The sequence below is a fragment of the Capricornis sumatraensis genome, chromosome 10 (genome assembly GCF_032405125.1).
Source record: "Capricornis sumatraensis isolate serow.1 chromosome 10, serow.2, whole genome shotgun sequence".
In the NCBI taxonomy this organism is placed as follows: Eukaryota; Metazoa; Chordata; class Mammalia; order Artiodactyla; family Bovidae; genus Capricornis; species Capricornis sumatraensis.
In genome coordinates this window covers 93,687,579-93,712,245 of record NC_091078.1, presented here as the reverse complement: position 1 = coordinate 93,712,245, position 24,667 = coordinate 93,687,579, and the positions used below count along the sequence as shown (strand labels likewise).

Genomic DNA, 24,667 nt, shown 5'->3' with positions numbered 1-24,667 from the left:
TTTACGACAGGCAGTCCTGGTAAGGAACAGGGAACTAATAAGCCTCCACCAACCAGAAGAGTTCAGGAAAGGTCAAAAGGAGACACCACCTGTCTGACCACCTCCCAGAATCCTTCTCTCTGGCATCCATCTTGGCTGAACAAGGTGTGCACCATCAGGAAGGACTCTGAGTCAGAATGATTGGCTAAGGACAACGTGGAAACGAATCCCATCATCATAAAACCCGAGACTGCAAGCCATGTGACAGAGCAGTTCTCCTGGGTTCCCTTACCCTACTGCTCTCCACCCAGGTGCCCTTTCCCAATAAAATCTCTTGCTTTGTCAGCACATGTGTCTCCTCGGACAATTCATTTCTGAGTGTTAGACAAGAGGCCAGTTTCGGGCCCTGGAAGGGGTCCCCCTTCCTGCAACAGAACTAAGACCTGGCAGAGCCAAATAAGTTAGTAAATTAAAAGAATCTTATAGTCTTTTTTTTTTTTTTGCCCTCGCTGTGCAGCATGTGGGATCTTAGTTCCCCAACCTGGGATGGAACCCATGCCCCCAGCTTGGAGTCTTAACCATTGGACTGCCAGGGAAGGCCTAATTATCCATAATCTTTTGTGTTAGACTACATATCTTTTTTTTCCAGCAGAAAACTGTGTATCCTGGCTCCTCCCTTACCTCATGAGGGCAGTTCCTCAGAGCTGAGAGGATGTCTTCCAGGCTATGGTCCACAGAAAGATTCCCTGAATAAATCTCAATTAAAAGGGGCTTCCCTGGTGGCTAAGTGGTAAAGAATCCCCCTGCCAGTGCAGGAGAAATGGGTTAGATTCCTGATCCAGGAAGATCCCACATGCTTCAGAGAAACTGGGCCTGTGCTTCACAACTACTGAGGCCACAAGCCATAGCTACTGAAGCCCACGTGCCTAGAGCCTGTGCTCTGCAACAAGAGAAGCCACTGCAGTGAGAAGCCCATGCACCACATAGAGTGGCCCCTGCTCTCTGCAACCAGAGAAAATCCCCACATAGCAACAATGACCCAGCACAGCAAAAAATAAATATATTTTTTTAAACCTTAAAAACTTTTAGATTTTTGTGCATTTTTCTTCAATCACTGTCCTTAATTTTTCTGTAAGCCAATTAAATAGAATTTTTAAACAAATTATTTTGGCAATGCTTTCTTAAAAGTAGGAAAAAAACACACATCTACAACATACATATGGAAACACGTCAGCATACAGACTGATGCAAACAGAGAGCTTATAGCTTTTGTTGTAAAATTTTAGCCATGAATCAGGTGCAAAATTACAAAATTCACTAGTTATAGAAGAAAGTGGATCCAAATTGTGTCCTTGGCAGATGGAATAAGTTAAGGTTAACTGTTCAAATGGTTAAAGCTTTTTACTAATTTGTAGAGAAGACACTTAAGATTTTTCATTTGCCTAAATTCCAAATAAATGGTTCCCCTTTTGTTTCCTTCTGATAAGAATTATCTCTTTGAAGTTACCATTTCAAAGAGATAACCTCAATAAGACTTCTGGAGAAGACCAGATAAGAACAGTACATCTCAAAGGCACAGGGGAAATGCAAATTTCTTCAAAGACTTTTGTTTGTTAGGTGCAGAATTTTTAGCTTTTTGAGATAAAAAGGGCAGGTTTGTGACACTGTACTGGAGACAGGGATCAAGACCATCCCCAAGAAAAAGAAATGCAGAAAAGCAAAATGGCTGTGTGAGGAGGCCTTACAAACAGCTGTGAAAAGAAGAGAAGCAAAAAGCAAAGGAGAGAAGGAAAGATATACCCATTTGAATGCAGAGTTCCAAAGAATAGCAAGGAGAGATAAGAAAGCCTTCCTCAGTGATCAGTGCAAAGAAACAGGAAAACAATAGAATGGGAAAGACTAGAGATCTCTTCAAGAAAATTAGAGATACCAGGGAAACATTTCATGCAAAGATGGGCTCAGTAAAGGACAGAAATGGTATGGGCCTAACAGAAGCAGAAGATATTAAGAAGAGGTGGCAAGAATACACAGAAAAACTGTACAAAAAGATCTTCATGACCCAGATAATGACGATGGTATGGTCACTCACCTAGAGCCAGACATCTTGGAAGGTGAAGTCAAGCGGGCCTTAGCAAATATCACTACGAACAAAGCTAGTGGAGGTGATGGAATTCCAGGTAAGCTATTTCAAATCCTGAAAGATGATGCTGTGAAAGTGCTGTACTCAATATGCCAGCAAATTTGGAAAACTCAGCAGTGGCCACAGGACTGGAAAAGTTCAGTTTCCATTCCAATCCCAAATAAAACAATGCCAAAGAATGCTCAAACTACTGCACAATTGCACTCATCTCACACGCTAGCAAAGTAATGCTCAAAATTCTCCAAGCCAGGCTTCAACAGTATGTGAACTGTGAACTTCCAGATGTTCAAGCTGGATTTAGAAAAGGCAGAGGAACCAGAGATCAAATTGCCAATATCTGTTGGATCATGGAAAAAGCAAGAGAGTTCCAGAAATACATCTATTTCTGCTTTATTGACTATGCCAAAGCCTTTGACTGTGTGGATCACCACAAACTGTTGGCAATTCTTAAAGAGATGGGAATACCAGACCGCCTGACCTGCCTCTTGAGAAATCTGTATGCAGGTCAGGAAGCAACAGTTAGAACTGGACATGGAACAATGGACTGGTTCCAAATAGGGAAATGAGTACGTCAAGGCTGTACACTGTCACCCTGCTTGTTTAACTCTGGGCTGGGTGAAGCACAGGCTGGAATCAAGATTGCAGAGAGAAATATCAATAACCTCAGATATGTAGATGACACTACCCTTATGGCAGAAAGTGAAAAGGAACTAAAGAGCCTCTTGCTGCAAGTGAAAGAGGAGAGTGAAAAAGTTGGCTCAAAACTCAACTTTCAGAAAACTAAGATCATGGCCTCTGGTCCCCTCACTTCATGGCAAATAGATGGGGAAACAGTAGAAACAGTGACAGACTTTATTTGGGGGGCTCCAAAATCACTGCAGATGGTGACTGCACCAATTTAAAGATGCTTACTGTTTGAAAGAAAAGTTATAACCAAACTAGACAGCATATTAAAAAAGCACAGACATTACTTTGCCTACAGAGGTCCATCTAGTCAAGGTTATGGTTTTTCAAGTAATCATGTATGGATGTGAGAGTTGGACTGTGAAGAAAGCTGAGCACCGAAGAATTGATGCTTTTGAACTGCAGTGTTGGAGAAGACTCTTGAGAGTCCCTTGGACTGCAAGCAGATCCAACTAGTCCATCCTAAAGGAGATCAGTCCTGAATATACATTGGAAGGACTGATGCTGATGCTGAAACTCCAATACTTTGGCCACCTGATGGGAAGAACTGACTTATTTGAAAAGGCCCTGATGCTGGGAAAGATTGAAGGCAGGAGGAGAAGGGGACGACAGAGGATGAGATGCTTGGATGGCATCACCAACTCAATGGACATGAGTTTGAGTAAACTCCGGGAGTTGGTGATGGACAGGGAGGCCTGGCATGCTGCAGTCCATGGGGTCACAAAGAGTCGGACACAACTGAGGGACTGAACTGAACTGAGGGCAGGTTTGAGGACTGGTTAAAAAAGACAGGTGGATTTTAATTGTTTCTGAAGCTGCATTTCTGGCTTTGCAAAAATTTGTAAGGTAAGGACAGTTGTTTTTAATTCCTCAGGGGATTCGGTTGTAACTTAAATGACATTATTGATTGACACCCCCACCACCACACCCCCCCACCATACAACTAACTACATTTTTCTCAATTTACTTCTTTGTATCAGGGAGAAAATCTTCAACTAAGAAAGAAATCAATAAGATCCCTATTTCTAGACTTACATCTATCTAACTGAAATGTTTCAGTAAATCCTTCCACAAAGGCTTCAGAAGATTTCTTTGCTTGCTCAGTTTTTTCTTTCACTTTGTGTACATTTAACTTAGAGAAGCCCCCCCAACCCCCCCAAAAAAATTCTTATCAGGCTCTGAATATTAACTTCCAATTTGGCCAGTTTCTGGTCAAAGAGCTAACTTGGGGCAGATGGTGAGGGAAAGTCCTTTCAAATAAATCTTATTAATTTTCAGCCAGGACAAACAGTAAAGGCAAGTACAACATCAAGTGTCTCCTTCCCCGCTCCCCTGTTTGGCTTGTCTGGACACTACAGAGAGAGATTCAGGAGAGCTGAATCTGGTTAGTATTCTCACTGTTCACTGCGTTTACCAGTTCTCCCAGGATCCTACCTTCAGTCTCCAGAATCTACCAGAATTTCTTAAGGTTATCTGTTAATTTTAATTTTCCCTAGGCTATTTAAGGAAATAAAATAGCTAATCCAGGAAATCTCTCAGGAGTCCCACCAACACTGGGAGGGGCTCACACAGGAGCCCTCCTTTGAGGGTAGATATTAGGACATCTGTAAGGCCACTAACTTGGTGGACTTCTGTTTACGGACTTGCAGTCTCTTCAGCGTGAAAAGACAAATCAGATACAGAATTAATAGAATGAATACCCAAGTAAAGGAAGACAGAGGGGAGCAGTCAAAGTTGCATCAATCCTATATAGCCTTTTCTTTTAGGTGCCTCTGTGTCTTTAATTTTTCATTAGCCATGAGTCTCTCAGTGAAGGTATTATGAAATCTTGAAGGCTTTTGGAGGTTTCTGCATACTAATTAAAATAGGTATCCCATTCTGTTTGTTTGATTTGGGAACCCTTGCTTTCAAATGCACTTCTTAAGTGTCTAACTGGAACCTTTCTCATATCAGCCACTGTAACTCCAGATTGTCTTTGTGAGATTTTACCATTTTTGTAGATAATTACAACTGCCAGATCCAGAGTTCTTGGATATAAAATATGCAGTTATGCCAGAAGGTGGCGCACTCAATTATTTGAAACTTGATCCCATTGCTTTAGCTGTTTTGGGTCTCTAAGGACTGGACTGGATGAAGCACAAGCTGGAATCAACATTGCTGGAAGAAATATCAATACACAGATGACACCACCCTTATGGCAGAAAGTGAAGAAGAACTAAAGAGCCTCTTGATGAAAGTGAAAGAGGAGAGTGGAAAAAGTTGGCTTAAAGCTCAATATTCAGAAAACGAAGATCATGGCATCTGGTCCCATCATTTCATGGCAAATAGATGGGGAAACAGTGGAAACAAGTGAGAGACTTTATTTTTGGGGGCTCCAAAGTCACTGCAGATGGTGACTGCAACCATGAAATTAAAAGACACTTGCTCCTTGGAGGAAAAGTGCTGGGGGCCAGCGTGAGGAACTCCGCCCATGGCAAAGGTCATGAGGAAGGCTTGGCATACGCAAAGGCGTGATCAAGCCTCAGGAAACCCCCTGTTCCCGAGCATCTGCCCCAAAACCAGAGTCTGTTTTATGCTCTCACCTACACCTCTGACTTTACGGGGGTCTCTCCCCCATAACCATTTCTCTAGGAGAAGGAGTTAACTTGCAGCTCCAAGTCAATAAAAATTCCTGGGCGTGACAAGAGTGTTTCAGCTTACGGACTCCTCTGAAGGTTATCTAGCCCACCTGTATAGGTTCGTCTGGCCACATGTGATTGTTTACAGCCTCCCAATCTGAGAGGCACGAGATGTTTTAGGCTTACTAAAGGCAAATTCTTTTGGGGAGTTGGGAATTATTAGTATAGTGGGTTGGTTAGGAATTATATTGGTGAAGGGTTTTTCATTTGTTGTGCCAATAATTGCTGCTAATTCCCTGCCCTGGGTGGGACAAGGATGTTTCAGGTCAAACCTCTCTGCTGACAGACTAGCTTGTGTGACAGGATTATCCATACTTGATTGTTTACTACCTCTCAACCATAAACAGCACAGAGAGTTTTGGAGTATTTTGAGAGTCTAAATTAGCATAGGGCTTTTCTCATTGTTGAGTCAATGATTGCCACCTGGCCTCCATATCCTTAGGCACCTGGGAATATATTAATCAATGTATTTGGAATATAGAAAAGGAAATATAGTAGTTTTTAAGGTTAGCAATACTAGACTTTTTGAGTTAATGAATTTTCTCTTTTGTAATAGATCACTGTACTTTGTTATAAATCACTGTGTCCTTGCTATGTAAAAATGTAACTTTATCACTATCTGAAGACTAAATAGATCTTAAGGGGAACATTGGTGAAAGGATTTTCATTTGTTGGGCTGATGTTTGCTGCTAAATCTCCATATTCCCTGCCCTTATAATGAATATAACTAGCATATAGGAGAAATAAGCATTAACCTTTAAGCATATAGGAGAAATAAGTATTAACCTTTAAGATTAATCATGTTAACCTTGGGTTAAATAAATTCCTTTCTTGATTGTAACTCACTACACCCTCACCCTATAGGAATGCAACTTTATTTGGAGGGTGGTGCCTGACTTAAGAAAAAACACCCTTGGCAAAATAAATTTTTTGGTTATCAGAAAGAAAGGATCATAAAATGTCAGCAGGTCTCATGGCCAGAAGATGATGTAATATCCCTAAGACCTTTTTTTTTATACATTTATGTGAAGCACCTGATTTTGATAAAGGTCAGGACTGCTGACCCCCGCGTGACTCTGTATTCATCCCTATATGTAACAAAAGGTATATAAGCAAACCCCCAAATAAAGAAATCGAATCAGTTTCCGGAAAGACTGATACCCCCATGTCATTTCTTTCTTGCTCCCCATTTCTCTGGCTGAATTCCCATCTGGAGCATAGATGCTATTCCACGCAAACCAAGTTATTCAGCCTCTTTTTCTCCACTAATTTTCCTACTACACTATCCGTTTCTAATCTCTCTATATATCTGTAATTAAATATGTATTTTTCCAAGGACGCTGACGCCGTCCTCACCTTCGAATTCCCTGGATCCACCGGGGCTGGACCCCGGCAGAAAAGTTATGACCAACTTAGACAGCATATTAAAAAGCACAGACATTACTTTGCCAACAAAGGACTGTCTAGTCAAAGTTATGTTTTTTTCAGTAGTCATGTATGGATGTGAGAGTTGTACTATAAAGAAAGCTGAACACCGAAGAATTGATGCTTTTGTACTGTGGTGATGGAGAATGCGGGGGACTGCCCGTAAAGGGTTAAGTCTTGGGAGCTGCTCGGCAGGTATGCAGAGCCTTAGGCATTGTCCTAAGCTCCCTGTCCCGCCACCCTTAGAGGGGAGCTGCGGGGGACTGCCCGTGAAGGGTTAAGTCTTGGGAGCTGCTCGGCAGGTATGCAGAGCCTTAGGCATTGTTCCTAAGCTCCCTGTCCCGCCACCCTTGAAGAGTTTTTACAGCCCTTAAGGTCAGGGTGTCCTGCAACATGTCATAGAAGATAGATTACTTATTATACTCTGTACACAATGGTAAGGGTCTAGTGATTGTATCCTGAAGTTAAAAAATAATCCTGTACATGTCTTAAGTCACGTACATTATCCTATAAATATTATAGCCTAATAAAGAAAGGCATCAGCCATCAGCAATTTGTGGTCTGATCCTCTCAACCCCATCTTTTGTCTCTCTCTTATTTTTCTTAGCAGGGACGCTCCGTTCTCTCCCTGTGCAGGTGCAACTCTTGCTTGTGCTGGCCGCGGCAGGAGAAGATTCTTGAGAGTCCCTTGGACTGCAAGGAGATCCAACCAGTCAATCCTAAAGGAGATCAGTCCTGAATATTCATTGGAAGGACTGATGCTGATGCTGAAACTCCAATACTTTGGCCACCTGCTGGGAAGAACTGACTCATATGAAAAGACCCTGATGCTGGGAAAGATTGAAGGGAGGAAAAGAAGGGGACATCAGAGGATGAGATGGTTGAATGGTGTCACTGACTCAATGGACATGAGTTTGAGTATGCTCCGGGAGTTGGTGATGGACAGGGAAGCCTGGCATGCTGCAGTCCATGGGGTCACAAAGAGTTAGACATGACTGAGCGACTGAACTGACTGACTGAGAGCCAAATTAATACCTTAGAGGGCTGTCCTGGGGCTTCTCTGGGGCTTCTCAGTGGTAAAGAATTTGCTTGCTAATGCAGGAGACCCAGTAGACAGAGGTTTGATCCCTGGGTCAGAAGGATCCCCTGGGGAAATTGCACCCGCTCCAGTATTCTTGCCTGGATGCTCCCATGGACAGAAGAGGCTGACAGGCTACAGTCCATGGAGCTGCAGAGTTGGACACAACTGAAGTGATTAAGCACTAGAGTTAGGTGGGTGTTCTCTAACAGGTTTTAAGTGCTCCACCAGTTTTGTGGCTTTGGCTACCGAGATTCCTAGTGGCTACAGTCTAGACCTCATGTGCACACTAATAGAAACTAACAGTAACTAGCCAAGTGAAGGCCTTGTGTGACGTGCCAGCAATTCCCAGTGTAGAACTGGGGAGCAGGGAAAAGACTGAACCAGCTGACCCCAAGAAATGTGGACTGGGATTGCAATCAAATGAAGAACAGTGGATAAAACCAATAGCTAGAGGCTTGGGATCTGGGTGGAACCATCTGCTAGTTCAAGTTGACCTGCCCCGGACTGGAAAGCCAATTCAGCTGGGAGCTTGACACAGAGAGTGGAGCTCAGAACCAAGAGGAACTTACCCACAGTCCTTGGAAGTGGCAAGAAAGAGAACTCAGAGGATTTGTGGGTATCAATCTGCCTGTAATGCAGGAGACCCGGGTTCAGTCCCTGGGTTGGGAAGATATTCTGGAGAAGGGAATGGATACCCACTCCAGTATTCTTGCCTAGAGAATCCCATGGACAGAGAAGCCTGGTGGGCTACAGTCCATGGGGCCACCAAGAGTTGGACAGGCTGACCGACTAACACTTTCCACTTCACCTTACTGAACACAGTGAGGCACTTGAGTCTCATCGTTGTAGTGTCCTGGTGCTGACACTGTACCCAGCCCAACACAGGGCATGGTCGATATTCGTGCAGGAAATCAATACAACCCCCAGTGTGCAGTTTCATGTTGATCCATCTCACCTCCCACAAAGGCCAGAAAACAGGCGAGAAGGGCATTCTGGCCTAGGGACAATAAACCCTTTCCCAGAAGCTGCTCTATAAGACAAAGTCCAGGACAAGTAAACAGAGATCAAAGAAGCTTCTGGGCCCCCTCACCACATCAGGGTCACGGCAGCCAGTACATCCCAACCAGGGCCATGGAGGGGGTTGACCAGAGTCGTGTCTGCCCAGTCTGCTGGGGCTTGTCAGGGACAGGGAGGGTTTGTACATAAAATTCAAGAGACTGCAGGGACAGGATGGGTCTCTGGGGTCTTTGACTGCTTCTTCTTGCTTCCTAATAACACAGAGGGCATTTCTGTCGTTGCATGATAAGACTTCAGCTTTGGCATCTGACAGATGTGGGTTTGAATACCTCCTCTTTCATTTGCGGTGGGGCCAACATCCCAGGGACACATTGAGGATAAAACTAGACCATAAAGGGCTGAGAGCAAAGGGTGGCTCGTAGCCCACCCTTCATCATGAAAGCACAGCATTCGTCTTCGTCTCCGCTCTTCCCTATTCCTCTACATCCCTGCCCAGGAGAAACGATGAGGTTTGCTTCTGCTCTTCTCTCCAAAGCTGACCGTCCTAGAAGGTGCGTCACCCATTACAGTATCCTCAGAACTGTCCAGACGGACCCTGGCAGAATGGCTAGAGTTGGTGCCATCAGAAACAAGGATGTGGGCAGACACTTTCTAAGTCATCATATCTGCCTCCCAGGTGAATATAGGACTGTCTGAAAAGTTTGTTGATGATTAAAGAATTTTGACAAGAACATCTAATGAAGAGAAATTCATTTTTAATTGTGGCTTCTTGACACCTGCCACCGTATCACTGGTATTGCCCCTGTGCTGCAGATCCAGGATTAAAATTCACAATTCATGCTGGCCGAGTGCAGTTCTATCTGAGGGGCACAGTCTGAGTCTGGTCGGGAGTTTACACAGCTGGGAATCCCCCTAGAGAAAGCTTTCACTGTCAATTTTTGATCCCTCAAATTGTAATACTTGCCTTGACCTTGTCTAATGTTTAATCCGTGTTTATCCAGCATTGTATTGATTCACGGTCTGAGTGAGGTGACAAGGCAGCAGGAGCCTTGAGATCACGCGCGGCACGATGGGGCTGCAGGGGCTCCTCTGCGTGTGCCTGGTGTCCCTGCTCGCCCTGCAGGCCGTGGCCGCTCAGGGTTCACCCACACGCAGTCCCAAAGGTGGCAAGGTATGTGGGTATACCCCTGGGCCAGAACCAGGCAGCTGAGCCTGGAAGGGAGCCCAGGGACGGGGGCTCTCCCTACTCACCTCGACTTCTTCTGAAGGGAGAGGACCCCCTAGCAGCACTGGGGAGACGAAGCTGGGGTGTTGAGGACACAGGCTACACCCCACTCCCATCCCTTAATAGATAGGCCCTGGTCCCCTGAGCGCTTGCATTCACACTTGCCCTGGTTTTGTTTTACAGAAGCGAATGGCTGTGGACGCAGTGAGTGTGGGTCTCGGCAAAGGGGTCTGTGGTGGGGCCATTATTACAGCCAGTTTCCCCCAGGCTTCAGGGCATGCCCCTGGGCAGGGGGACTCCCGACTCCCACAACCAGGGGCTCTCCAGCCACCTCAATTCCCATGGCACCATTTCAGGCATACAGAATAGCACCCATGTCAGAGCTGGGTGCTGGGGGGCCCCCATCCTAGGCCACCTCCTGCACATCCCACTTTAGGCTGTCGATGGTGTGGTCATCCGCAGTTTGAAAGTCAACTGCAAAGTCACCTCTCGCTTCGCCCACTACGTCATCACCAGCCAAGTGATCAACAGTGCTGACACAGCCAAGGAAGTGTCCTTCAACGTAGAAATACCCAAGACGGCCTTCATCAGCGACTTTACCATGTGCGTGCCTTGCCTGGTTCACCAGGCCCAGCCCACAGCCAGGGCTTCCCCTCATCCCCAAGGGCCACAGGCCAGGCCCAGCTCTGAGGGACTGAAAAGCCCTTCAGGGCCTGCTCTGGGCTGCCATCATGGAGAGCAAACCAAAGCCTCTGACAGTATGTTTTCAGCCTAGGGCCCAGGAGCACAGGCCAGCACCCAAGGCTTACTGCTGGACCCTGTGGCCAGGGCTGCCCACCTCCGTGCTAGTGTCCCTGAGCAACTCTGGGGTCAGTGGGAGACCGGCAGGGGAAGCCCTCCCCCAAGTACTCACCTGGACAGGGCCTCCTCAGTGCCGCCCCCTGCCTCCATTCTCCCCCACCCCCCGAGCTGGGAGTGCCCCCCACTCAAGACCCTATGTGGTGGGGAGGGGCACTGCCCTGAGGGCTTCTTCCTCCCAGCAGCACAGCAGATGAAAATGCCTTCACCGGAGACATAAAGGACAAAGTGACCGCATGGAAGCAATACCGGAAAGCAGCCATCTCGGGAGAGAATGCAGGACTTGTCAGGTGAGCTCTGGGCCCTGCCAGCCCAATCTCTGGTGCCACCCACCCCCCGCCAGCATGGATCTGAAGGCTGCAAGGTGCCTTGGGTGGAGGGCAGCCCTGGATGAGGGGATGGGAGTAAACTGGTCAAACCCACTGCTGGCACAGGTGTGTTGGACAAGATCTCTGGGCGCCCTGACTCTGGCCAGTCAGCTAAGGCAGGGTGAGGGTCAAAGAAGGCTGCGAGAAGCACTAGAAATAAGAGAAATTGACCCTGAGGAGTATGTTTTAAGTGACAAGGACCCACACGTCACTTACCATATGTCTGTCTGGTTTTGGCCCTGGTGGCACATCCAGGGCCTCAGGGAGAACTATGGAAGAGTTCTCCATCCACATCATGGTCGGTCCACGGAGCAAGGCCACATTCCGGCTGACCTACGAGGAGGTGCTGAGGCGGAAGCTCATGCAGTACGACACTGTCATCAAAGTCAAGCCCAAGCAGCTGGTGCAGCATTTTGAGGTAGCTCGCGGGTGACCACAGGCAGGCGTAGGTCTCGGGAGCCAGGCTCTTGCCTTTCCCTCACTGCGGCTGCACATGTAAGCTCGGCACCCTCCGTGTGCAGTCCTGGGCACACAGGGAGGGTACTGACTCTTCCGGGTGGGCTCCAGTGGCTCTCTGTGGCTCCCTGAACCCTCCAGCCTTCTCCTTCTGAACCTCAGCTTGCTCATCTGTTAAATGGGGGTTCTGTGTGTCCCAGAAGTGCTGCAAAGATCATGAGAGATAGTGAATGTTCAGGGATTTTATAGGAAAGTCCCAGGCAGCCTGAGGGGCTGTCATTGTGGCTGGCACGTTAGTGGTGGCTGAGTTGAGGGGCACAGGCATGCACACCTTCATTTGGCCAATATTTTTGGAGTGCCTGTGACATGCCAGGCCCTGCGCTGAGAGCTGGGTGGGCGCTGCGTACGGTGGGGGGCCAGGATACACACTGGCTCTTGGCTAAGACTTGATGATGGTTCCCAATGCGAGCCTTGGTGCAGGAATTGTTTCAATGCCACAGATCGACGTGGACATCTTTGAGCCCCAGGGGATCAGGAAGCTGGATGTCGAGGCCTCCTTCCTTCCCAAGAAACTGGCTGCCCAACTTATCAAGAAGTCCTTCTCAGGGAAAAAGGTGCGTCAGATGGCAGAGACTTCTCAGCCTAGCTCAACCAGGCAGGGGCTGCAGGCTGCCCTAAGGGAGAGAGAGAGGAGAACTCACCACTTCTGATTCTCAAAAGCTTAAGGCTGGGGAGGGTCTGTCTGCCTGGTCTGCGGTGAGTTGTTGGCTTGCTTAAGCCTCATTTTCCTCTTTGCTTACCTCATACTCCTGGGAAAGCATTCATGGTATATAGGGCACACAAGTAAACCTCAGCATTCCAAGCCCCAGTGTTCTTGGAAACATGATTAAGTTTGCCAAGGATGTTGGCCTACCCAGTCACTTACCACTTGTCACTTCCCACCCATCTACAGGAATTCCAGGAGCACCCTGCTTGCTCCTACCCTGGTTCCTGAGGAGTGTGGCATATGAGTGGGTGATACCCAGCTAGTGCCCCGCTTCCTAATTTGCCCTCAACTAGAGCCAGGAGCAAACCATTTATTCCCCACCCACATTTGGTAGTGACTGTAACAGTTCACTTAGAAGAAATGTCTCCTACAGTTTTGGAGGGGTTCCTTAGAAACAAAATGCGACACGGTGGAGTGCTAGCAAACATGCTTGCTTTCAGTAGGGGACCAAGGGAATGGTCTTTATCTTCCTAATAATTCTTTTCAAATATCTTTAATGAATATAGTTTACTTTTATAATCAACAAACAAAACATGAAAAGAAAAGGGTCCTTAAATAAAATGTGGAAAGTACGGAAGTATAGAAATGTATTGAGGACAGTTCAGTTCAGTTCAGTCGCTCAGTCGTGTCCATCTCTTTTAGACCCCATGAACCACAGTATGCCAGGCCTCCCTGTCCATCACCAACTCCTGGAGCTTGCTCAACATTTTCACTCTTCTCTTTCACTTTCATCACGAGGCTCTTTAGCTCTTCTTCACTTTCTGCCATAAGGGTGGTGTCATCTGCATATCTGAGGTTATTTCTCCCGGCAATCTTGATTCCAGCTTGTGCTTCCTACAGCCCAGCATTTCTCATGATGTACTCTGCATATAAGTTAAATAAGCAGGGTGACAATATACAGCCTTGACGTACTCCTTTTCTTATCTGGAACCAGCGTTTTGTTCCATGTCCAGTTCTAACTGTTGCTTCCTGACCTGCATATAGGTTTCTCAAGAGGCAGGTCAGATGGTCTGGTATTCCCATCTCCTTCAGAATTTTCCACAGTTGATTGTGATCCACACAGTCAAAGGCTTTGGCATAGTCAATAAAGCAGAAATAGATGTTTTTTTTTCTGAAACTTTCTTGCTTTTTTGATGATCCAGCAGATGTTGGCAATTTGATCTCTGGTTCCTTTGCCTTTTCTAAATCTAGCTTGAATATCTGGAGGTGCATAACATGGTTCATGTATTGCTGAAGCCTGGCTTGGAGAATTTTGAGCATTACTTTACTAGCATGTGAGATGAGTGCAATTGTGCGGTAGTTTGAGCATTCTTTAGCATTGCCTTTCTTTGGGATTGGAATGAAAACTGATCTTTTCCAGTCCTGTGGCCACTGCTGAGTTTTCTAGCAAACCACCCCCAATTTCCCTGAGCACCAGCACCAAGTTCAACCAGGCTGCAGCTCCCACTCTGGGCCCTTCCTTCTCCTTGTCTTATCCAGGCAGGTTCCAGTTTCCAGCACAGTGTTGTTTTTTCACTGAACATTATGAGATGCCCAGTGTCTCTCATCCTGGTATTATTTAAATTTTTGGCCACACCTTGTGGCTTGCGGGATTTAAGTTCCCCAACCAGGGATTGAACCTGGGCCCCCAGCAATGAAAGCTGAGTCCTGACCACTGGATTGCCAGGGAATTTCCAATATGCTGCTGTTATTATGTTTTTCATTGTGTACCTGAAGTGGTGATACTTATTGTGGAAAATTCCAATGATTCAGAAGCATGTGAGCAAAGAAACAGGTCTTCTCTCCTACCCCGCACAGGCGTGCACTCTCAGCAGCAGGGTGAGAGTCGCATGAGACTCATTCCTATGGCTATACACGACACACACACACATACACACATCTTACGTTGTCATTGCAAACCAGTAATGCCTCACACTCTCGCTTATTCCAGGGTCACGTGCTTTTCCGCCCCACAGTGAGCCAGCAGCAAACCTGCCCCACGTGCTCTACAACCTTGCTGAACGGGGACTTCAAGGTGACTTACGATGTCAATCGGGACAATGCCTGCGACCTCCTGGTGAGTCTGAACTTCTAGCCTGAGACTTACAGGGCAGACAGGGGTCCTTGTGAGAGCGGCCTCACTCGCCCGTTTGTGTTTCAGGTCGCCAATAACTACTTTGCCCACTTCTTTGCTCCCCAAAACCTAACAAAACTGAACAAGAATGTGGTTTTTGTGATTGACATCAGCAGCTCCATGGAAGGCCAGAAAGTGAAGCAGGTAAATGGTGGCTCTAAACAGCCCAGCGGGAGCTTCTTCAACCCCATCGCCCACCCCGAACTGGCTTTGCCCCCAGAGACTGGGTTTGGGACTTCTGTCTCTGGTCAGAGGCAGGGTAATCTAACAGGAAATCCCAGTGGTCAGGGGCTCTGGAATCAGCCACTTCTCACTGTGCAACCGTGAGCAAGTACACTCACTTCTCCTCGATGGCAAAGTGACAGGGCCCACAGGGTCGTGAGGTTGACCAGTGGGGGAGGGCTTGGAAGATGAGACCTGTGTTCTAGGCATGTGGGGACGATTACAGGGGTCCCAGAGATGGCTTGCAGCTGGCAGCAGCCTCCCCCCGACACGCATGCTCTGTGCCCTGTCCGGGGCACAGTGAAACCATTGGTGGACAAGCAGGGTTTTAGAAGCTCAGCCCCCTGGGGTCCTCTGTCTTAACCCTGGCCCCTGAACTCCTGGTCATTTCCCCTTCCCACTGGGTCCCTTTGCCTTCTCCATGCCCTCAGCCACCCCAGGGCTCACTCAGCAGCAGGCTCCTCTCCCGTCACCAGTGGCTTTCTTGCCCCTCCCGCTTGTCTGCCACATGCCTCTAACCCTGTGGGTCTTTTAATTGGGCATCTGGAGATTACAAAAGGCACCATCCTGGGGCCCTGTCCCTCCACTGACTGTCCTATCCTTACAGACCAAGGAGGCGCTCCGTAAAATCCTGGGGGACATGCGGCCAGGGGACTACTTCGACCTGGTCCTCTTTGGGTCTGCAGTGCAGTCGTGGAAGGGTTCGCTGGTGCAGGCATCTCCTGCCAACCTGGAGGCAGCTCGGAATTTCGTGCAGCAATTCTCCCTGGCCGGGGGTAGGGGCAGGGGTCTGGGGCCAGCTTGATGCCACCTCTGTCCCTCAGACTGAAGGCACACACTGATCTGCTTTCTCTTTTTTTGCAGCTACAAACCTGAATGGAGGTCTGCTTAGAGGAATTGAGATCTTGAACAAAGCTCAGCAAAGCCTCCCAGAACTCAGCAACCATGCCTCAATTCTCATCATGTTGACAGATGGCGAGCCCACAGAGGGTAAGTGCCATCAGGGATACCCTGGGAGGTGTTGGGTCTGCTCATTATGGAAGGCACTGGGGATGCCATCTGGGGGCAGAGAGGCTAAGGGTAAAGCTGAGCACTTGTCTAAGAGCAGAGTTCAGACCATAAAGTCCAAGGTGCTCCTCTGTCCTGAGGTGGGAAACTGGGAGAGTTTCTGCATGACACGGGGTTGCACAGGGCCCAGAAGGAGGGGCAGGACTCCTAGGCTGAATTTAATGAACTGTGTTTTCAGCACCTCGCCAAGCACAGAAGTAGGGACCAAGGAGAGACACTAAGAGAACAAGAGACATCTTTGCCCTTAAGGAGTCCAGGGTCCACTGGGGGAGGCAGACCCAGGAACAGATGCTCTGTCAAGGGCTCTGAAAGAACAGGGTGCCAGGAGGCCAAAGGACAACAGACAAGGGGCACCTGACCCAGGCAGAATCTCAGAAGGCCTCCTGGAGGAAGTGAGCCCTGAGCTCCACCTGGAAGGAGGAGAGGAGAAGCAGGAAGGCATCCCTGGCGGAAGGGGCAGCTTGAACAAAACAAGGTTTATGCACCGGCAAGGACTGTGCAGGAAGTGCAGGCATGTGTAAAGCAGGTAAAACAGTGTGGAAAGGTCAGCAGGCCCTCACAGGCCATGGGAGGAGCCGTGGAGGATTTAAATCAGACTTGCTCATGATGGATCCATGGAAATGGGCAGTCTTCTAGGAGCTCTGTTAGCAGCTGTTGCCTCACCCAGAGGAGACAGCAAGAGGCGTGGCCTCAAGAGGCTAGTGGAGACTGGAGATGGTCTGAGATGGGAGGCTTGGTCCCCAGAGGGTGCCCCAAGGTGCCCTCATGTCCCACATGCATCCCATCCCTACCTGACTGTGTGGCTGTAGGGGTGACAGATCGTACCCAAATCCTCAAGAATGTCCGAGATGCCATCAAGGGCAGATTCCCACTCTACAACTTGGGCTTCGGCCATGATGTGGACTTGAACTTCCTGGAGGTCATGTCCCTGGAGAACAACGGACGTGTCCAGAGAATCTACGAGGACCATGACGCCACCCAGCAGCTGCAGGTTTCCTCCCCCACAGCCCCTCAAAGTCACGCCATGGGGATCAGAGCCTTGGCAGCCATGTACCCACCAGCCCAGAGCAGATAAAGCTCTGGTACAGAGTTCAACTTAGCTGTGGGACCTTGAGCCAGTTCCTTAACCCCTGGGCCTGCAATTCCTTCTATAAGGCAGAGATCCTGACATACCACTTTGTGAGGGGGTTTCCTGTTGGATGCCTATGGTGACCCACCAGCTCTGAGGCTGCACCCCCCTGTTCCTGCAGGGTTTCTATGAGCAGGTAGCCAACCCCCTCCTGAGGGATGTGGAGTTGCTGTACCCCCGGGAAGCCGTCTCAGACCTGACCCAGCACCGCCATAAACAGTACTACGAAGGCTCGGAAATCATGGTGGCGGGGCGCATTGCTGACCACAAACTGAGCAGCTTCAAGGCGGACATGCGAGCTAAGGCGGTAAATAGAGGGCTGCAAAGGGTGGAGAGGCACTCAGAAGCTCCCCACCCCTGTGCCCCTGGCAGCCTCTCTTTCCCCAGAGGAGTGCCCTCACCCCACCAGGCCACACACACCCCAGGGCTGAACATTCTCCCAACGCAGTCATCCTGAGGGCAGGCTCAAGTGGCCTTGATAAGTAGTCATCCCTTGCAGCCAACTGGACCACCTGTTATTCCCCATGTTATTCCTCCCAAAGCATGAGGCAGTAAGAGGCAAGCGTCTTCCTTCTCAAGTGACACTATTTCCTGAGCACCTACTATGCCCTCAGCTTTGTACCACAGTGCAGTGGATGTGTGCACATGCACGCTAGGGGGTCCTGGAGACCTGGAGTCTAGCCATGTGGTGTAGCTGAGTGTTCAGGACTCCGGCTTTCAGTGAGGAAAGCCGAGCTAGACCTTGGCTCCAGGTGGGTGACATTGATCAAATGGGTCCAGGTCTCTAGGCCTTTCTGTACTATGAGGGTAAAACTGTACTGGAGAGTTGTGTGGAGTAAATGAAATAATCCATGTAGTAGGCTTATGCAGTGCCTGGTGCATGGCAAACCCCTGGGAAGAGGTGCCCACATATTGTGGCTGGGGAGAAAAGGCACACTTGTGTGCTGTGGCAAGTTGAATGGGCATCTGGAGGAGCGGGGCTGGATGGACACAGTTGCATGGTGGACAGGCCGGCTGTTTGCTGGCATCCCCCAGAGAGACTAACTCCATGAGAGCAGAGCCTGATACTCCTCCCCTGGGATCCCCAAGGCCTGGGTCAGCTTGGCTCATAGAGGGTGCTTGGCAACTTTTATGGAAGGAATGGATGGGTAAGGATGAGAACTGCAGGCTTAGGAAAGATGGGGGATGGAATGCTTAGAAAGGCTCACAGCCTCTCTCCCCCTCACCTCTCTCCCCCTCGCCTCTCTCAGGAAGGACAAGAATTCATGACAACCTGCCTGGTGGACGAGGAAGAGATGAAGAAACTGCTCCGAGAACGGGGCCACATGCTGGAGAACCACATTGAACGCCTGTGGGCCTATCTGACCATCCAGGAGCTGCTGGCCAAGCGGTACCAGCCCATTGGCTGCCTAGGGGAATGGGGGCACAACCCCCCAAGAGCACCCCCTCAACCCCTGGGTCTTTGAACTAAGAAGGGGGTGGTTCTGAGTCTTGAAGCGTGTGAGCAGGTCAGATTTACTCTTCTCTGACTTTACACTCTGAGTTAATATCAACCAGGCAGTCAATGTGTGGGCGGGGCCTGCTGGGGGGCACAGGGCGGCCCGCAGTTTGCTCCTACTTAGCTCTGTGGGTGATGCTGACCTTGCCTGTGGGGCTGCTGTGTCCAGACACACTCAGTTCATCCTCACAACATGCCGAGCACACCAGGGTTCAGAGAGGTTAGACCATTTGCCAGAATATCATAGCTGTTGAATTCTGGGGCACATCCCCCAGCTCTACCAAACCTCCAGGTTTTCTCTATGAAAGTGTTAGTCACTCAGTCATGTCCGACTCTGCAACCGCATGAACTATAGCCCACCAGGCTCCTCTGGCAAGAACACAGGATCTTCCCAACCCAGGGATCGAACCCGGGTCTCCCATATTGCAGGCAGGTCTCCCGTATTCCTTGAGTCACCAGGGAAACCTATTTCTCTATGAGAGGCATTAAATCATGAGGTCCTTGAAGACAGCCCCTGAGTGGGGCCACGGCAGGGGCTTATTACATGCCTGCTGAACAAGTGAACAACGGCAGGAAAGAACAAGGGAATGCAAGTTTACTGTCGTCCAAGCTGCGGGCCTGGAGCCGGTGTCTGTCTCGCAGGATGAAGTTGGAGGGCAAGGAGAAAGCCAACGTGTCGGCCAAGGCCCTGCAGATGTCGCTGGCCTATCAGTTTGTGACCCCACTGACCTCCATGACCGTCAGGGGCATGGCAGACCAGGATGGCCTGGAGCCCATCATTGATAAGCCCCTGGATGGTATGGGCTGGCTGAGGGGAGACTGTGGGCATGGGGAGGCTTCTGAGAACCAAAAGCCTCCAGGGCGTTAATTCTCTTTCCTTTCTCTCCTTTCTAGATTCTCTGCCCTTGGGTGAGTTTTTAAATCATGTTGACTTTTGCAAAGGGCTCTGGGTGGCTGGGCAAGTGGCGCCGTTCTGGCCACCAGACACACAGTTTCCCACCCCACACCTGCCCAGCTCCAGCCTTTCTTGGTCTCTTCCTTCCCTGAGATGCCCTTTCCCACTTTGTTGCAACCAAACTGTTGCCACCTGAGTGTTTGGGGGGCCCTCACACAGCCTGAACCCCTCCACTCCCGGGCCTCCTTTGGGGCCCTTAGTGTGAGCATCCATCTGCAAGGAGGGCTGGGACCCCCAGGAGGAGAGCTGGGACCCCCAGAAGGAAGACTGGGACCCCTAGGAGGGGGCTGAGTCCCACAGGAGGAGGGCTGGGACCCCTAGGAGGGGGCTGAGTCCCACAGGAGGAGGGCTGGGATGCCCAGGAGGAGGGCTGGGACCCCTAGGAGGGGGCTGAGTCCCACAGGAGGAGGGCTGGGACCCCCAGGAGGAGGGCTGGGACCCCTAGCAGGGGGCTGAGTCCCACAGGAGGAGGGCTGGGACCCCTAGGAGGGGGCTGAGTCCCACAGGAGGAGGGCTGGGACCCCTAGGAGGGGGCTGAGTCCCACAGGAGGAGGGCTGGGACCCCCAGGAGGAGCACTGGGACCCCCATGAGGAGGGCTGGGACCCCCAGGAGGAGCGCTGGGACCCCTAGAAGGGGGCTGAGTCCCACAGGAGGAGGGCTGAAATGCCCAGGAGGGGGCTGAGTCCCCCAGGAGGAGGGCTGGGACCCCCAAGAGGAAGGCTGCCCAGGCCTGACTGACCTCTGAGCCCAGTTGCCCTTGGAGTGGGGGGAGTGACACTGTCCTCTGTCCTTGTCCTCTACAGAGATGGTGGGACCCAGAAAGAGTAAGTGGCCGTCACCCTGACAACGCACATCTTACCTCTGCTCCATGGTACCACCCTCAGTCCTGAGCAAAGCCCAGGGCATTGCCCATCTAAGGCTGTCTTTCTCTGCTCCAATGCTCCTCGCTCCCTCTCACTGGGAGCCCTCAGAACTCCCCCCCTGACCCGGGCCTGGCCTCCCCACCCCGGAGCCACCAGCCCACCAGGTCCTCGTGAAGGAGACCAAGCCAGGGCCAGGCCACGGTGGTGGTGGTTTAGTTGCTCAGTCATGTCTGACTCTTGCAACCCCATGGACTATAGCCCACTGGGCTCCTCTGTCGATGGGATTTCCCAGACAAGAATACTGGAATGGGTTGCCATTTTCTTCTCCAGGCCAGGCCACTGCGCTGGGCCAAACTTCCAACCCCACATTCCGAGAGGTGTCAAAATCTCCCTGTCCACTCGTGCACCCGCGGCCTTGGGCCAGCCTGCCTGGGTGGGAGGGGCCCCGGAGAAGGAGCCACCTGCTCCAGGGAAGGCCTGGCCGCCTCCCTTCTAAAGGCCATTCACTCTTGCTGCTCAGCCTTCATGCTAGCGGCCTCTCAGCCTGCTCCAACGCACTCCAGCCTCAACATCGAGAAGGTGCCAGACCAAGTGACTGGCGGTGAGTCCTTGGGAGGGTCTGAGGGACACTCCTGCTTGGCTGAACTCTTGTCCCCAGCTGGCCCCATCTACCTAAGGCTCAATCTAATGGACTCCATGCTGTGCCCTCAGTGGATACTGACCCACACTTCCTCATCCACGTGCCCCAGAAAGAGGACATGCTGTGCTTCAACATCAACGAGGAGCCTGGTGTGGTCCTGAGCCTGGTGCAGGATCCTGACACAGGTACGGGTGACATCACACCCTCTGCCAGAGAGGGTGGGGCCCGGGCTCCTCTGCCCTCAACGTTCAGCCACAACCAGGAAGGACAGTGGTTGTGGCCTCCACTGCCCACATCCAGTGTACCCGTCACCTGGCTGGACTCAGCCATCACACCCCATCCACCTACCTGGGCGCTATACAAGGCCAGCTTCGTGGGCATGTGACCTGTGCAGGTACACAGAACCATGCACTGGGAAGGGCTCCATGCTTGATTTAATGCTCAGCTGTTGCATCCTGCAACTCTTAGTTTTTGAAGGAGGGGCCCCTCATTTTCATTTTGTACCAAGTCCTGTGAATTATCCTGTGACCCTGCTGCATACCACTCCCTTGGCCCTGCATGGCTGCCCAGGTCTTGGAGTCGACCTAGCCTCCCCAGGCTCCGGTGATGGGAACAATGCCCTCTCCATATCTTGGATGCTTCTCCCATCCTCCCAGTCCATTCAGGTCATCTGCACACGTTTGTTGAGCACATCCACAGGGCTGGGGACACAGTGGAAACCCAGACAGTCCTTGCTCTTATGGAGTTTAGGGAAGGGAGATAAATAGGTGAACAGATTCTTAGCTGACCATTTCAGAGCATGAGCCAAGGATAGTTTTGGGATGGTGACAATGGGGAGGGGGCTGCTGGCTGCCCAGTTCAGAGGAGGCCTCTGTGGAGAGGCCCCAAAACTCACCTACAGCACCTGCCCTGTATCATGGAGAAGGAGCAGCCCCAAGGCCTGTTCTGGGGAGGCGAGACCTCCTTCAGAGCCCAGAACTGAGCATTCTAAATCTCAGAGAGGGTGGTGGGAAGGGAGGCAGGCAGTGCTGTGTGTGGCCGGCACATGTCCTGAAGGCCTCCCTCCTTGGGTGCTGAGGCTCTCAGTGACCAAAGAGGGAGGGAAGGAGCAAAGGCTGGTGAGAGCTGGACCCCGACCTGATGACCCTTCACCCTACTTCAGGCTTCTCAGTGAACGGGCAGCTCATCGGCAACGAGGCCGGGAGCCCTGGGAAGCACGAGGGCACATACTTCGGGCGGCTGGGGATCGCAAACCCCGCAACTGACTTCCAGCTGGAAGTGACTCCTCAGAACATTACGCTGAACCCTGGGTCTGGCGGGCCCGTGTTCTCCTGGAGGGACCAGGCCTTCCTGCGGCAAAATGAGTAACCAGCTTGGGCAGGGGCCTGGGAAGGGAGGCAGGGGTGAGTGTGGTGAGGACCAAGGGATGAAGCCCCAGAGCCAGCCCCGCCACCCGAGCCTGTGGGCCCTCCTTCCCTGAGCTCTGTCAGTGAGTGAGGTCATAAGACCTCCGTGCACACATGTTGGGCCCTGTGAACCATTCCCGACCCTTCACTCCCAAATTCCTTGGTTCCAGGATGCGTGTCTCCGGGCCTGGCTGCCTGAGCTTCTGTGGCACCCTTGCCCCACAGTCCTGTCTCCACCACACCAAGCAACTCCCAGGCCCAGCGCAAGGGCCACCTCTTCCCTGAACCCATCCTGGTCTCTTCCTCTGCTGAACTTGTGTTCTCTGGGCTTGTCTTTCAGCATCTGTCTTAGTATGACTTGTTTAGTGTTTGTTCTTTCCTTCACTCATTTATTCTGTAAACACTGCCGAGCATCAGAGCCCAGTGCTGGGCAGCGGAGCTATAGGGAGAGGTGGGCAGGGTCCAGTATTGTGGACCATATGATGAGTCGAAGAACACAGACTCATGCTAGACAGGCTGGAGAGGAAGTCTTGGCTCTGTCACTCACCAGCTATGTGAACTCGAGCAACCTCTTTACCTCTTTGAGCTGTGGTCCTCACAGCATCAAAGGGGGAATTGAATAATACAGTTTCAATGGAGCACTTAGCACAGGGCCTGTACACAATATACACAGCAGCAACATGTGGGAAGGAGTGTGGAGCAAGAAATACTCAACCATCTCAGAGGAGAGGGGGTCATAAGAGCTGGGTCCCAAGGACAAGAGCAGCTGAATGGAGGGATGCAGTGAAGCCGCAGCCACCCTCATGGCACCCGCCCCCACAGGGTGCTGGTGACCATCAACAGGAAGAGGAACCTGGTGGTGTCTGTGGAGGACGGGGGCACCTTCGAGGTCGTCCTGCACCGGGTGTGGAGGGGGAGTGCCGTCCACCAGGACTTCCTGGGCTTCTATGCGCTGGATAGTCACCGGATGTCAGCACGGACACACGGGCTGCTGGGTACGTACGGCTGGCCGGGCTGGCAGAGCTGTGGAGGGTAGGGTGTTAGGACTCACCATGGGTCAGCTTTGCGAGACACCAGGACAGGTGCACCTCCAACGTGGCCTCCAAGGCTCAGAGCTCCAAAGAGGGTCCTGGTGACGGCTTGTCCCTCAAAGGGGCTGTAATCAAACACAGTGAAAGTAAAGCTTAAGTGAGCCTGAGAGCAAGTAAGGAGAGGTCCAATTAGAAAATAGAAAGGCCCAGCAGACCCCCAGACACCTCCTGGGTGGGATGGGTCATGGCCACACCGCTTCTCTTTGTGGTCTTCCTGCAGACCCTGCTCTCTTACCCCCTCACACCCCTCTCCCCAGCCATATTCCTTTGGAATTCCTATAGAAGCAACATATCTGCTTCTTTATAGTAAGTGAACTAGAGGTGGCTTTGGAGTTAAAATTTATCAGAAACAGTCAAGCCCTTGGGGAAAAATTGTGCCAATAACTGTAAATCTCCAGCGAGCACCTAGTGAGTAAAAGGCAGCAAGGACCCTACTGGTAACCACAGTCTCCTGTATGCCTTTCCAGGACAATTCTTCCACCCCTTTGATTATAAAGTGTCCGACCTCCACCCAGGCTCTGACCCCACAAAGACAGACGCCACAATGGTGGTGAAGAACCGCCGCCTGACGGTCACCAGGTGGGTGGGCTTTTCCCCCAGCATCTCTGCCCTTGGCCTTCTCTGCCATTGGCCCAGGTCTTCTTCCAGGTGTCACATGGGTCGGATGGGCTTCCTGGGGAGGCACAGCCCTGCTGGATCCAAAAGGTGACCCCAGCTGGCATGTTTCTCCTCAGGGGCTTGCAAAAAGACTACAGGAAGGACCCCCGCCATGGGGCTGAGGTGACCTGCTGGTTCATCCACAACAATGGGGATGGGCTGATTGACGGCGTCCACACCGACTATATCGTCCCTGACATCTTCTGAGCCCCAGCCGGCACACCCATCCTCCCTTAGGACCACGGCAGAGGGGCAGGGTAGCATCCTGACCTGCTGCACTGGCCACACCTTCCTGTCCAAGCCGGTCTCCTATGTCAAAGCACTCATGACTTCCATTAAAGAGAGGC

General features: G+C 50.8%; 1 protein-coding gene across 1 annotated transcript; it reads left to right on the top strand.

Moving 5' to 3' along the window:
• The first annotated feature begins 10,040 nt into the window (after nt 1–10,040).
• On the top strand, nt 10,041–24,667 carry ITIH1 (inter-alpha-trypsin inhibitor heavy chain 1). The gene is made up of 22 exons (XM_068982628.1): nt 10,041–10,175; nt 10,413–10,433; nt 10,666–10,832; nt 11,273–11,377; nt 11,711–11,873; nt 12,412–12,525; nt 14,608–14,733; nt 14,818–14,934; nt 15,620–15,788; nt 15,877–16,002; nt 16,890–17,071; nt 17,331–17,516; nt 18,460–18,599; nt 19,350–19,504; nt 19,602–19,616; nt 20,467–20,487; nt 21,047–21,127; nt 21,238–21,351; nt 22,329–22,530; nt 23,395–23,567; nt 24,131–24,242; nt 24,398–24,667. The coding sequence occupies exons 1-22, from the start codon at nt 10,074–10,076 to the stop codon at nt 24,525–24,527; spliced, it is 2,721 nt and encodes a 906-aa protein (XP_068838729.1). The 5' UTR covers nt 10,041–10,073; the 3' UTR covers nt 24,528–24,667.